This window comes from Eufriesea mexicana, unplaced genomic scaffold (assembly GCF_001483705.2).
Source record: "Eufriesea mexicana isolate 0111107269 unplaced genomic scaffold, ASM148370v2 scaffold1437, whole genome shotgun sequence".
NCBI lineage: Eukaryota > Metazoa > Arthropoda > Insecta > Hymenoptera > Apidae > Eufriesea > Eufriesea mexicana.
Window position 1 is genome coordinate 50,896 of NW_016909543.1, and position 12,799 is coordinate 63,694.

Below are 12,799 nucleotides of genomic sequence, written 5' to 3' on the forward strand. Positions count from 1 at the left end.
ATGACATAACTGGGATCTCATTAAGACTTACGTTGACGAGCAAACGCATGGAAACTCGACGATGTTCGTCTTCGAATGTTTTCGTGAAAGGTCTGTTGAGATCTTAAGTATTATTTAATTACTCGACGATTTAATTTGTCCTGTGTCAACGTTCGGTTGTACATAGGAAGGTATGAAAAAGATCTCCAATTTAACATAGGGAGCTATATTTCAAACCTGAATATTCCGAATAGAAAGCAAGCAAATCGGAGGAATTTTACCATTATTCCCTTCCGGTTACTCACATATCCATGTTGAATAGAACAGTCTTAGTGAGTTCACGAAAGTCATCTAATTCATAGGGAGATCAAACGATACAACGTATTGTGCATAATTCCCATGGACTCGATGTTAGTTTCTTCATCATTCTCCTCTTTTGATTTCATAGTTGTACCGTATTTTGTCACGATGATCATTCCTACGTTTGCTATTTTTACATTTACTTTTTATTTCTTCTTACATATGATCATAGCAATAGCGTCATTGAAAGTTAATTAATAAAATAAATGTAACATAAATTAAGAGGAAATGAAGTGTTTTGAAGCGAGAGAAATCGTTATAAGATGATACGGCAATACAAGATAGAGGCGAGGCAAGGAAGAATAAAAAGGCACGTGAAAGGCTCAGCGTTAAAACGATGTTTATCGACGATAAAAATGATGGTTGCAGAGAAAATTATAATGTGTCACGTGAACAACGACTATGCAGAAAGTAGAATAAAGTAAAAAATAATTGCGTTTGCCGATATAGAAAGCTAAATGACATTGCGATGACGAATGATACTATGAGCCATTCTGCCGAACGATTAATAAGGCCTTTATACTTTGAATGATAAAATTTTCCTATTGTAATTATAATGTATCTGTTAGGGATAAAGAAAATTTATATGCATGTGATTTAATTAAGTTATTCGAATGCAATTCGCTTTATTGCATAAAATTTGGATCAATGAATATTCTCGAAAATATTTACTTTCGATGCCAGTATCAGGTAATAATGAATAAACAGCTTTGTTTATTAAGCTATTTCATATCAATAGAATCGATATACATTAATTATTGGATTTAAAGGAAAGCAAGAATTTATCAGCTAAAAATTTTATGTGACAACAACAGCTTGCCGGAAATTGAAAGTATTCGGGACTTATCGAGCCATCTTCTTTTAATGCCAACAACTGACGATATATGTATTTTTGTTTACATTCCGTGTAGTACCCCTCAGCGAAGCCTTCGATTACTCTGCATGATTTATTCTCTTCTCTGCAATGGGTGTAAATTGAATAAGGATTATAGAACTAATTTATTCTGTATATCGTTGTTACTTCATTTTATATATTTATCGATCATTTAAGTAATCAATTTCATAAATGTATTACGTAATAGGATACCTTTAAATCAAACAAATATTACTTACAGACATGTCTCGACGTGTACGCTTTGCGTTAATGTTTCGTGGTTCACTATGTACTTCCACTCCAAGCCCTTCGTTATACCCGATTTAGGGAATATGATTTGTTCCTAAAATGACAGAAATAGTATTAATTTTCACATAAATAACTTAGAAAATTAAATGTATTAACTAATTCGTTGATTTATTGTTCTTTCTACTTGTTCATTTACCATAGAAACGCAAAGTGGTTCTTCGTCCAGTTCACTGCTGGATTCCGAAAACACCATCTATAAAACAAAAATAAGTAGTACCATAAGAAACTATGTATATTAGAAATGAGGTATTTTTTAAATTATCACTACATTCCATTATCTGTTAACGCAAAAAACTAAACATCTTACCACAATCCTGTGAAAAATGATTGCGATCAATAATATCCCATAAAGAATATAATTAACATCAATTTGAATATTTGTACGACATACAACTTAAATATTTCATACATCATATCTTGTAATATTTGATTAATGAAACATAATAAATTCGATTCAAATAATTCACGAACCTCGTCCGTGTTCGCATAATCTCGAAGATGAGGATTTCTCTCCAATTCCTCTAACACGGCACCAGTTGGATAATACGTTGTATGTTCGCAGTAAGTTCTACCGTGGCAAATCGGAACTAAACAATATTATATATTTGGTCAGTGGAAAGCACTTTTACGAATGCATGGTGTAATATCATTTAAAAAAAAAAAGAAACATTTATTTATGATCTTCAGTTTTTGTTTAATTATAGTACCTTCCGAAATATTGTTTGGTTTCTCCAGGGGAATACTAAAGGATTTTGATAATTGAACTGTAAATACAAGCTGTACATAATTAACATAATTAATTAACATAATTAATAATTATTATAAAGCGAGAAATATTTATCTATCGATCGGTGTGCTTAATGTTATATGTAATATATTATTACTCTTAATACGTAACTTAGTATTTGAGTGAATAATTTTCAAGAAATCGAAATGAAACAAAACAAACGATATATTGTAATGCTACTGATTATTTAGTAAAATCGATTGTTTCAGTTAATTTATTATAAATGATTTGATAAATATTCCGAGCATGAATTTACTGTGTAGATTTCAATCGGTTCTTTAATTCTTCCTGACTGATAAGAAAATCATTGAAGATATTATGAAATTTCAATTTGAAAATACATAAATCGAAACGATAAGCTCTAATCTTATCTATGAAATTTGTAAATACTTAATTTATTAACTAGAAATCTTTATTTGTGTTGCAGTTTTAAAATATAATAATGATATGTATTATAATAAAAAATTAATCTAATAATAATAATAATAACAATAACAATAATAATTATGATGATGATGATAATAATAATAATAATAATAATAAATAAGAAGAAGAAAAATTAAGAAAGGACAAAATATTTGTTTCAATTTAAAAAAGGTACAATGACAATCTCACCAATAAGAATCCAATTCCGTATAATAACATCATCGACTGAAGGATCGATTAAAATTCGTCGTGCTGAAAAGTAATATAAACTTCTATTTATCTGGATACTACGTTCAACAAATTATGGTTTATCAATACTTGTTAACATCCTTGTTAATAATCGAGCGGATGACTAAAAAAGTGGGAAAAAAACAGAATGAGAATTTTTTGTTTCAATGTACTTACGTTTTAACTAACGACTTTATTTAGTTTCCTTTTTAACAAATATGCACTCTAAATTCGTTATCGGAAGTTCGATTTTATTATCTTAAAGAAGTACATTAGCTTTCGTGACTTTTCAACGACTGATCTACCCACTGTTTTATATCAGCATCCACAACGAAAATAAGATTACTATCACTTTATATACTTTATTTACTTTTCCCAACATATTTTCATTGGTTTCCTTAAGTTATCCAACGATGTCTGTTGATTTTATTACATTGGTGTTTATAAAGTTAACAAAGTACTCGTATCAATAAATAAATGTTCTTTACAACTACAGACACACATTTTTAGAAACATTATGATACAATTAAAAATTCTTTTTTAAAAAGATTTTATTTTGTGTGTAACAAAAGTATTAAACAATAAATATAAGTGCTACCATTAATAATTATAACATAATTTTATTTAATTCTATCAAATGTTTACATTATTAGAGGAGAAAGATACCTATGCAATTACTATAATTATACTTCCATCAGTAAAAAGTTTATCATATATTAAGTGATTGAAACATATACTTGATAACTTGAACTCATTGATTCAATGTTTCGTTAAGATACAATTGTTTATAATCATGTTAATAACACCAATTTCATTATTTTAAATAATTGTAAAAACATAAACAAACATGAAGAATTACAATAATATATTAAACAGTCCACCACCAATTGCTCTTAAAGAAAAATCGTTACATATGAACGAAAATATGGGTCACGCAAAATCACCAATAGGAAGGAATATTGGAAAGAAAATCTAAATTACTAAAAAGAATATCTTCGGGATAACTTTGAAGATAAAAAATTCCAATTAGTGTCAATCTATAATAATTAGAAGCGTATCTGCTTCATAAATTTTTATTTTATTAAAATAAGATTGTGTAATCATTCCTACGATAAAAAGAATATTACTAAATGTACTTTACTGCCTTGAATGTCCCTATTTGTAGTATGGCCAGAGTACTAGTGTGAAGTACACCGCGGTTACTGGCGTTAAATTGCTTCAGATCAGTCGATTTCGTATTGTGTCCAAAGAAAATCAGAAAAATGTCGAAGAGGAATTCAGGGGACGAATATAGAAAAGGTTTTATTCATTTTATTTATAATCGTATCGGTCGCAATTGGTAAAATAACATTTACTTTGTATCTTACAGAAAATGGACAGTGCTCTATTCTTGATTTGTTTTCGTTATTGATTTCATGTTCACAGTCTTAATCATGGCAAAAGCAAATCTTAAATATGTAATTTAGAAAATTGATTACGGAGCAACAGTAAAAGAAAAATAAATGGCCAAATCGTAGTTTATTTTCTAAATCTCGTTTCTTACTTTTCATGTGCCATTTTTGGTTGCACGCATCCTACAACCATGTGCCAAAGGATGCATCGCAATAGTAAAAACGGAATGAATGTTAACCTTATATAATAAAATTATCAAGTAAATATATATTGCATTTCGTATTATTATAAATAATCTTAGGTCGTGTATACTATACGTACACTTGTTTCTTCGTCATCATTTATTAAATTCATTTGTTTTTGAATTTAGTCCAGAATTACAAGAAACTTCTGCTAAGCATGCCGCTTAAATATTTCCGGTTAAAAGATACAATGTTGTTTAACTTGATCTGAACTTTGCCAGTGTTTGACGTTGTCAGGGTCAAGTGTGTACAGAGCAGAGGACTCCACAGGAGATGACAGAGGCAGAGATCGTTCACCACTTAGATCAGATGACCGTTGTGAGGCTGGTAATTACAATCAGAGTGATGCAAAGAAACAGAAGCTGGCATTTGGATTTGGAAAGAAAAGTGGAGCAGATCAAAAAAAAGGCATTCAGATAAAACTGGGCTCGACATCAGTAAGTAATAGTATATAAATTAAAGTATACATACAGATATTTGTCTTTTTTACAAGAATTATATTCTAGAAGCCTACAGTAAAAGCGACACCAATTCAAAGGCCAACAGTGGCATCTGTGTTTAATGCAGATGAAGAAGATGAACCTGAGGAAATGCCAGCAGAAGCAAGGATGAGGATGAGAAATATTGGAAGAGAAACACCAACTTCTGCTGGACCAAATTCATTCGGTAAAACTAAACAAGGGTTTTGTGATTCCAAAAAGATATTTGAAAAAACGCTCAAAAAAGCAATGGAAGAAGCAAATAAATGATTCCTTTGATGTACTTGGCAACTATTGTTAATTGTATATTAATTCTACAAAAAAAAAATGCAACAATAGCGAGATTCTTGCTACAGTTATATGCAAAATATTTTTAACAATTTTATGCATTATTGGCAAAAACTAGATACAAACTTTTATTTTACGTTCAACATCACATTTTGAAAATTAATAAAGTATTGATTACTTGTTAGTGTTAGCTAATATTAAGATTGCACTTGTGATGTACTATTTCTTTATGTACTTCATAAGGAAGTATGGTATATAATAACAAATTAAATGTATGTAATTTTTACATTGTTCATTATCATTGTATTAATTTTGAATTATGTAACAATAAATTAAAAAAATTAGAAATTATAGAAAAGTTGTAAAATAATTTATCTCGTAGAATAAATGATATAAATAAAAAAGTTATCAATTTTGTTTTTTATTTTATTTAAAATTTACATATTAAGTTATTTTCTGTTTTGCTGACCTTGACGCAGATCCTAAAAAAAATGCAGTGTATTAAAATTTAATAGCTATTAATGCTATCATGTAAATATTGATATTAAATACACAGAAATATATAGCTTTAATAATTACCCTGGGAAAATTACGAACTGGAGGTGTCCTAATACGACGGCTCGCTTTAGACCTATTGCGAACTACTTTTGAGTGAATAGCACACGATACACAGTAATGCAACTTGGCGTACAGCTTAGGAAGTTGATATGCGGAGTAAAAGCTTGCTTCTGTAATATCTCTAACAGCAGCTGCTTCCACAATATTACGAATAACAAACTTCTTAATTGCTTTATCCTTTGGTACACATCGTGCACAATTGGTACAACGAACTGGATTTACATGACCACGGCCATGCTTGGCACGTCCACCATTTCTGCGCTTACAAGTCTGAGAAATAAAAGAATTAAATTAATAGTAATGGTGATACATAATGGTTATGACTGATTATGTGAGCAAATAAATATTGTCTATTATATATTTCTGATATCTGTTAAAACATTAGCCAAAATACTGCTAGTTACGTTAGCATTTTCCTTCAATATTTTAACTGTTACTATCAATACACATAAAGGTTAAGTATAACCATTTACTATCACATAAAGAAATTGAATATTAAAACCATAAATACTGTATCTTAATATATTTTTGGACATCCATTTCTATAAAATATAATTTATTAACAAAAAATATTTGAAAAATATATACTGTAACAACCACATGGTTCGTAATTGTTCAAAAGTTTGATATTTCACATATACATCGTTGTTGATATTAACTGTATCATACAAAACTACATTTCGTACTAGTTTTTTAATAATATTATGTACTCTAAACATACAATATGTACAATACCATAAATTAAAGGAATTATAAATAATAAATAAGAAATAGTTACCATTTTGTTTCGTTAGCTACAGACGAAAGGTCGGAAATACAGTATAATGGCATTACATAGAGTTGATGAGTCAAATTAGTATACTTCCGCTTATGTTGGTATTTAGTTTCAAATCGTTTTTAAAACGTATTATTCGCGAGTTTTAAATTTTCGTTAACTTTGGACTATTTCTTTGATTAACTTTAAGTGATAATGACACGAGTAATATTTGGCAATGGGAAAATTAATTTAGAAGAGAATTCAGGATAAGAAATTGCTGTATAAAATAAAATAATACTATAATATAAGATTTGAATTATTCTAGGATATATCATATATTTTGAACATTTGCATATTTAAACACTTGTAATTATTTGATACATAATTTTAGCAATAAAATAATATTAAAATTATAAAGTGTATTTAAAACGATAAAATTCTTCGTAATATATTATTCAACGCAGTTAACAAATTTTTCGAACAAAATCCAAAAATGTTTGGAAGTCGAATAGAAATTGTTTTTTTTTCATATTTGCATGTCTAATGTAGTATGAATTTAGAACAATTTGAAGATGCAACTTAACATATTTTCCAATTTCTAGTGATATAATATATGCTGCAGTTTAATGTGTATATACTGCATAGTGACAAAATGGAAAAATTTTATACAGTAGTAGAAAAAGTGGAAGTAATATTAGTTGCAAAAGAAAATATTTCGAATTTTCTCGTTTAGTTTTGTATAATACGCTTTAATGTAATTTAATAATAAACAGTTTTTACGATTGTACTGATAGAAAGAAAGGAATGTTTGTTAATCGTATCAACGAATATTGTCAATAATTTAATATTATTTTTTCTGACTTTGTATACTACTTTTAATTGTTTATAGTCTGCTTATGTTTTTCATAATTTCATGTTTTGAATTTTACATACGATGGTAGAAGAAGTAGTTAATTCTACTAGTAAACCAAAGGTATGTTAATTTTATTGTCAAAGCGTTATAATTGTCGCAATAATAATATCGTTGAAATTTGATAAGTTTTACTTTTGTTGTGCATCCTTTAATTGAAACGAAGTAAATTGGTTAAAGCTACAGAAATTCAGTTTATACCAATTATAAATGTATAAAATGTTACAGAATAAAACTGCTAGACCACGTCCAGTTTATTTGTGGAATGTGCTAGACGTACAAAAATGGTTGAGGAGGCATTGTAGCGATTATTATCAATTATATCATGAAAGGTTTTTATATGTAAGTACATAATTGAAGTAAGTACACATAAATATACATATATTTTTGTACTTCTGACATTAAATATATGATTAGTATTATGTATTTTTAAGCACGATATCACTGGAAGAGTTTTATTAAGAATAAATGAAAATATATTAATGAGACTTGGAATTGACAATGAGCAACACAGAATGGATATTTGGAGAGAAATAATGAAATTGCATCTTAAAACAGATATGTTAGAAATTAAAGACATTGAACGACGTAATAATATGAATTTTGATTAGTACAATATATATAATCAAATTAAATACGACCAACAATTTATGTGATACAGAGTTTTATCTGTATAATAATTTACATTGAATAATTGTTTTCCATTAGTATTAAAATATTAGTAATTTTTTAATCTATTTATGTTTAATAAATAATGTACTGTTGTACATATATCTAATAAAGTGTTTGATGTCTTGGATGCATTTTTGTTCCTGTTCTTGTAAATTATAAATAAAATATATAATGTCTTACAATATTTCCCTTAATTCTTCTTTTTGTGAATGTAATTAGTTTCTTATAATTAATACTGAATATTTTGTCATATTACAAAGTTATTACGTTAGTATAAGACTTTATTGTAAAAATAAAAACGTTCATATGTGTTGGTTAATATTTGTTATTTCTTGCGTTTGCCTCTCCAGCTGCAATCGACTAGCTGCGCAACAGAAATATTGGAAAAAGAAGAGACGATACATCGATCCCACACCGACAGTCCTAATGTGGTCCTAGCGGCCACTTTTTCTGTACGGCGTAATATGCTTTGACGACTGCCTATATCGCGGCGTAACAATACGTATCATACACTTATTATAGACATACAAATTTTATACATACAACGGTTTTGTTTAAATTCAGTAAGTTGACGCAATGGTCGTGTTTCAAATACTTTATCCCTATTTCATTTCATTCGATTTTCTCTCGTACGTAATGACATCTAATATATATATATTTATATGTTTACTCTTATTTGTACATAGCGAATTTTTGGTTAACTCTATGGTGGGTTGATTGTCGTAATATGTAGTTATCGGTCGCTTTCGTGTTCTGTAAATAACGAAATCGGCTCAGAGTGCTTGTTGCGTACACCAAGTCTGGCTTCGTGAAGTTCCTCAGATAGATGATTGCTCCAACTAGTTTCCGATATAGCTTTCCTTCCATCTCCACTCTTTCGTACTCGTTTCTTGACTCATCTAGTTTGGTAAATTAAGACATTTTATTCCCAATTTATTGAAACTGTAGTATGTATTTTCATATGTAAAAAATTTATACAAAATAAAAAAGAATTGAAAAAAAAAGAAAAAGATTATTCTTTTCTCTCCGGAGTTGAGAACCGGACTCTAAGTAGGAATACTAGTCGTACGATAAATCTTCAATTGCAAATGTCTTCAAAATTATTGAGTAGTGGAATTTATAGACATTACCATCAACATTAGGGGAATTAAATCTACCATTCTACAAAATTTAAAACTAATCGGTGACTCGAAGACCATGTAGTTTCCTTGTCAATTCCGTTCACGTACCTCCCAGTCCATTTAACGCTGTAACGCCAATCCTCTGTCCTCGGCCCCGGCTGGTCTGACCGGCGATCCATCATAGTTGCCGGCATCGGAAAAGAAAGACGACTCTCCTCCGGCAGCCAGGCAAACGAACAATCGGGGTTAGACCCCGGGAGATGGCTACCATGTTCACCTGCGATGTTTAGTACTCATGACTAGTAATTTTCGTCCATAAGCTATTCAATACTGTGAACACTTTCCACTGGCCATCTTCTTATTAGCATTTCTTCTTTTTCGTTTCTTTAAATCACTAGAGTTAGCTTGGACCCATAATCTGTTGATTGAATATTTGTAATGAAGATAGGCATTCTTTTCTCGTAGCTGCAATCGATCAACTACGCAACAGGAATACGCGAAAAACAAAAAACGATACGTCGTTCACACACAACTCCGACTCACCTAGTGTGGTCCTAGTGGCCATCTTTGCTGTATGTTGCTATACACTCTCATCGATATGTAATGTTTGTTGGAATTATATGTACATATGTACAATATACATTTTACACAATATAGGTATATACGTATATTTTAAAGAACACGAATCCAAAGTCCTAGTAACTTATAGTTCCAACATTTGTATTTCATTAACTGGCGGTGGATCGGAGAACATCCTTCGTATTCTATTGTATACATCGCGCAACTCTTTAGCATACCTTTCCTGAAAATTAATTTTATACAATGAATGAGAAATGTGGAATCACTAAAAGCATTAATTGGTACTTACGTTATATATCGCGTAAATAAATGGATTGGAACAGCAGTTGGTCATAGCAATCCAGTCGCAGAAAAACCATACGAGACGAATGTGTTTGTACCTGGAACCGTGTTTCGTAGTGAGCCATAACGATATATTATTAATATAATAATCAATATCACTAGGTATATTTTGAACTGGCGTGCAAAAGTCGAATTACTTACATCCTAATTGAATCGTCGAAATACAGAATAATGTTGTATAGTTGTAATGGGAACCAGCTTATTCCAAATACGCTCACAATTGTAATTATCATCTTAATTGTCTGGAAATGTAATGATGAAAAATTAATACGCGTTAAATTCTAGATTAATTTAAATCTACATACTTTTACCGTAGCTTTACCGTACCTTAATTTTATTATGGTGTAAATTTTGATCACGTGAACACTCTGGATTCCCAGGTAGTGTGGCATACCAAAGTTTCAATCCGATTCTTATATATATAGTACACATCGTTATCAACGGTATAATATATTGTGTAAATGTCATAAATAGGGAGTATATTAACATCAAATTATCAGATATATTAATATTCATACACACATGTCTATCATTTGTTTCACTACCTATAAATACCAAAAGAACCGATTAGTCAGGTAAAATTATAATATGTCATCTTTGATTTTTTATCTTTGAAAGTAGCAAAGCGATGGACGAAAAATACTTACGATTTTGTGCATTGTGCAAGACAATTACTCTTCTAGAAATACCGACTGGACTTGCAATTAATATAGATATAATCCAGATTTCAATAATTAAAAATCTGATTGTGCGTTTTTTTAAATTGGCACTGTTGATTGTGAAATATTATTTATCCAAATAGAAACGGAGAAAGTTGAAAATTGTTAAGTTTATGTTTGTTGAAAGATAAACGTACCTAAGAGGTTTCATAATCGCACGATATTGAATAACAGCAATTGCAGTCAAACTGAAAATTGTTACAGAAGAAGAAAAGACTTGGGCTACTGCACAAAGCGGGCATAAAATGTCTGCTAGGGACCATGTTTTTAACAGAGTTGTCTGAAACTTGTAAAGAAACAGAAATTGTTGCGATTAGCGTAAAAATATTTTCTTCCGAACATTATTTTAATACATATGTATATGTACAATGGGTCAAATAAATATTCGTAAATCTCATCCGAATTAATTTACTACGTTATAATTTTAAATATAATAGTAATGGTTAAAAGTTCCTTCGGGTATCTTCAAAAGTATTGTGTTGAATGTTGACGTAACAAAGACAGAGGCCCTTTGACAGAAACTACTTAGGAACGACAACTGAATAAAAATCAAGCGTAAAAAGTTTCCGTAGACATAAATTTATTTTTATTGGAAAATATCTTTAGTTTAGAGCAAAAATTAGTCTGGTATAAAAAAGGGGGACTAAACTGGGCGTGGAGAAAGGTTTTGTAATACAATGTAAACAGTCGCAGGTCGGAATTAGGGACCCGGAGGGGGAATTGCATCGCTCAACCTTCTAGAATCTCGAATCAATCAGTTGCTTACAAGAATTTCGACAGAAACGATACACATACTTTCCTCGAGTAATAAAAAATAAATTAAGAATAAAGTATTCGTTGTCGTTCTTTCGTCTTACTAGAATTTTACAACTCCGAAATTCATATTAAGTTAAGCAATAAAAGTTTTGCATTTTATTTGCAGGTAATAATCTGCTAGACCGTGCTGTACCAAGATTTACGTATTCGACCCACTGTAATTGTTAATAACTAATCAATTTACATGAAAAGGGATTGAAAAGAAACCAATAATTATATTTGACAAACACATATTCCGTATTAACATGTTAATTGGAAAATGTGTGAGAATGTGTATATCCTAATTGATTCTTCTAAATGTCTTATTTCTCGAAAAGATTGGCAGACTGTCTGGTATTTACTAACTCTTTCGTTGCGAATTAGCTGACTAAACTATTGTAATGCAACTTGCTATGTTATCGTAATGCGACTCATCTTAGCTGTTGAAAAACAACTAACTCTTGATCGTTGCAACAATATGAATGTGAAGACTTGAGAATATGTGGAAGGGGACGGAAATGGAAAGCACTGAGGCCTGCTCGCCTCTGGCGAGGAACTAATGCACAGGCCCAAGCAAATCCTTGGAAGAAAGTATAAGATTAGGAAATGCGATATAAAGGACAAACTCTAAACCTCGTGCAAATCTCGAATGGAAACAGAATTCACGCAATAATTCACTCTTATCCCCTGATGAGGTTATAGTACTATAACCGTCACAAATGTATTCAACACGTAAGTTCACTGTGCATTTAGCATGACATTTATATGACAGAATTTTCTGGGAATTTGCAACGTAATAATTTTGATTTAGCTTTTAATCTCATTCCTGGAAATTTCATGTGAATCAGCATTTGTACAAGACCAAATTATTATGCGATTTATTTATTAAATTATTCCGCTCTTTCCTGAAAAATGAACAAAG

At 30.1% G+C, this 12,799-nt stretch overlaps 5 protein-coding genes across 6 annotated transcripts; 2 read left to right on the forward strand and 3 right to left on the reverse strand.

Annotated features, from left to right (window-relative positions):
* Window positions 1-1,038: 1,038 nt before the first annotated feature.
* Window positions 1,039-2,954, reverse strand: spz (Spaetzle domain-containing protein). Its single transcript, XM_017901005.1, has 6 exons — window positions 2,925-2,954; window positions 2,230-2,299; window positions 1,994-2,109; window positions 1,659-1,715; window positions 1,453-1,556; window positions 1,039-1,298 (listed from the first exon to the last, which is right to left on the reverse strand). Exons 1-6 carry the CDS (start codon window positions 2,952-2,954, stop codon window positions 1,091-1,093), a joined length of 585 nt encoding a protein of 194 aa, XP_017756494.1. The 3' UTR covers window positions 1,039-1,090.
* Window positions 2,955-4,150: 1,196 nt separating this feature from the next.
* On the forward strand, window positions 4,151-5,360 carry LOC108548188 (PEST proteolytic signal-containing nuclear protein). The gene is made up of 3 exons (XM_017901009.1): window positions 4,151-4,262; window positions 4,835-5,034; window positions 5,104-5,360. Exons 1-3 carry the CDS (start codon window positions 4,226-4,228, stop codon window positions 5,344-5,346), a joined length of 480 nt encoding a protein of 159 aa, XP_017756498.1. The 5' UTR covers window positions 4,151-4,225; the 3' UTR covers window positions 5,347-5,360.
* A 443-nt stretch (window positions 5,361-5,803) lies between these two features.
* RpS26 (ribosomal protein S26) lies at window positions 5,804-6,838 on the reverse strand. The gene is made up of 3 exons (XM_017901008.1): window positions 6,761-6,838; window positions 5,944-6,252; window positions 5,804-5,846 (listed from the first exon to the last, which is right to left on the reverse strand). The coding sequence occupies exons 1-3, from the start codon at window positions 6,761-6,763 to the stop codon at window positions 5,814-5,816; spliced, it is 345 nt and encodes a 114-aa protein (XP_017756497.1). The 5' UTR covers window positions 6,764-6,838; the 3' UTR covers window positions 5,804-5,813.
* A 720-nt stretch (window positions 6,839-7,558) lies between these two features.
* Window positions 7,559-8,897, forward strand: ave (sterile alpha motif domain-containing protein aveugle). Of its 2 annotated transcripts, none has more exons than XM_017901011.1 (3): window positions 7,559-7,712; window positions 7,878-7,991; window positions 8,672-8,897. In XM_017901011.1, exons 1-3 carry the CDS (start codon window positions 7,674-7,676, stop codon window positions 8,792-8,794), a joined length of 276 nt encoding a protein of 91 aa, XP_017756500.1. In that variant the 5' UTR covers window positions 7,559-7,673; the 3' UTR covers window positions 8,795-8,897. The 2 variants fall into 2 exon arrangements, with proteins under 2 accessions (XP_017756500.1, XP_017756499.1); XM_017901010.1 differs by lacking the exon at window positions 8,672-8,897 and adding an exon at window positions 8,084-8,284.
* Window positions 8,898-10,145: 1,248 nt separating this feature from the next.
* LOC108548185 (neuropeptide Y receptor) lies at window positions 10,146-12,145 on the reverse strand. Its single transcript, XM_017901006.1, has 7 exons — window positions 12,083-12,145; window positions 11,220-11,362; window positions 11,011-11,132; window positions 10,691-10,908; window positions 10,505-10,605; window positions 10,311-10,401; window positions 10,146-10,244 (listed from the first exon to the last, which is right to left on the reverse strand). The coding sequence occupies exons 1-7, from the start codon at window positions 12,143-12,145 to the stop codon at window positions 10,146-10,148; spliced, it is 837 nt and encodes a 278-aa protein (XP_017756495.1).
* Between the last annotated feature and the right edge of the window lie 654 nt (window positions 12,146-12,799).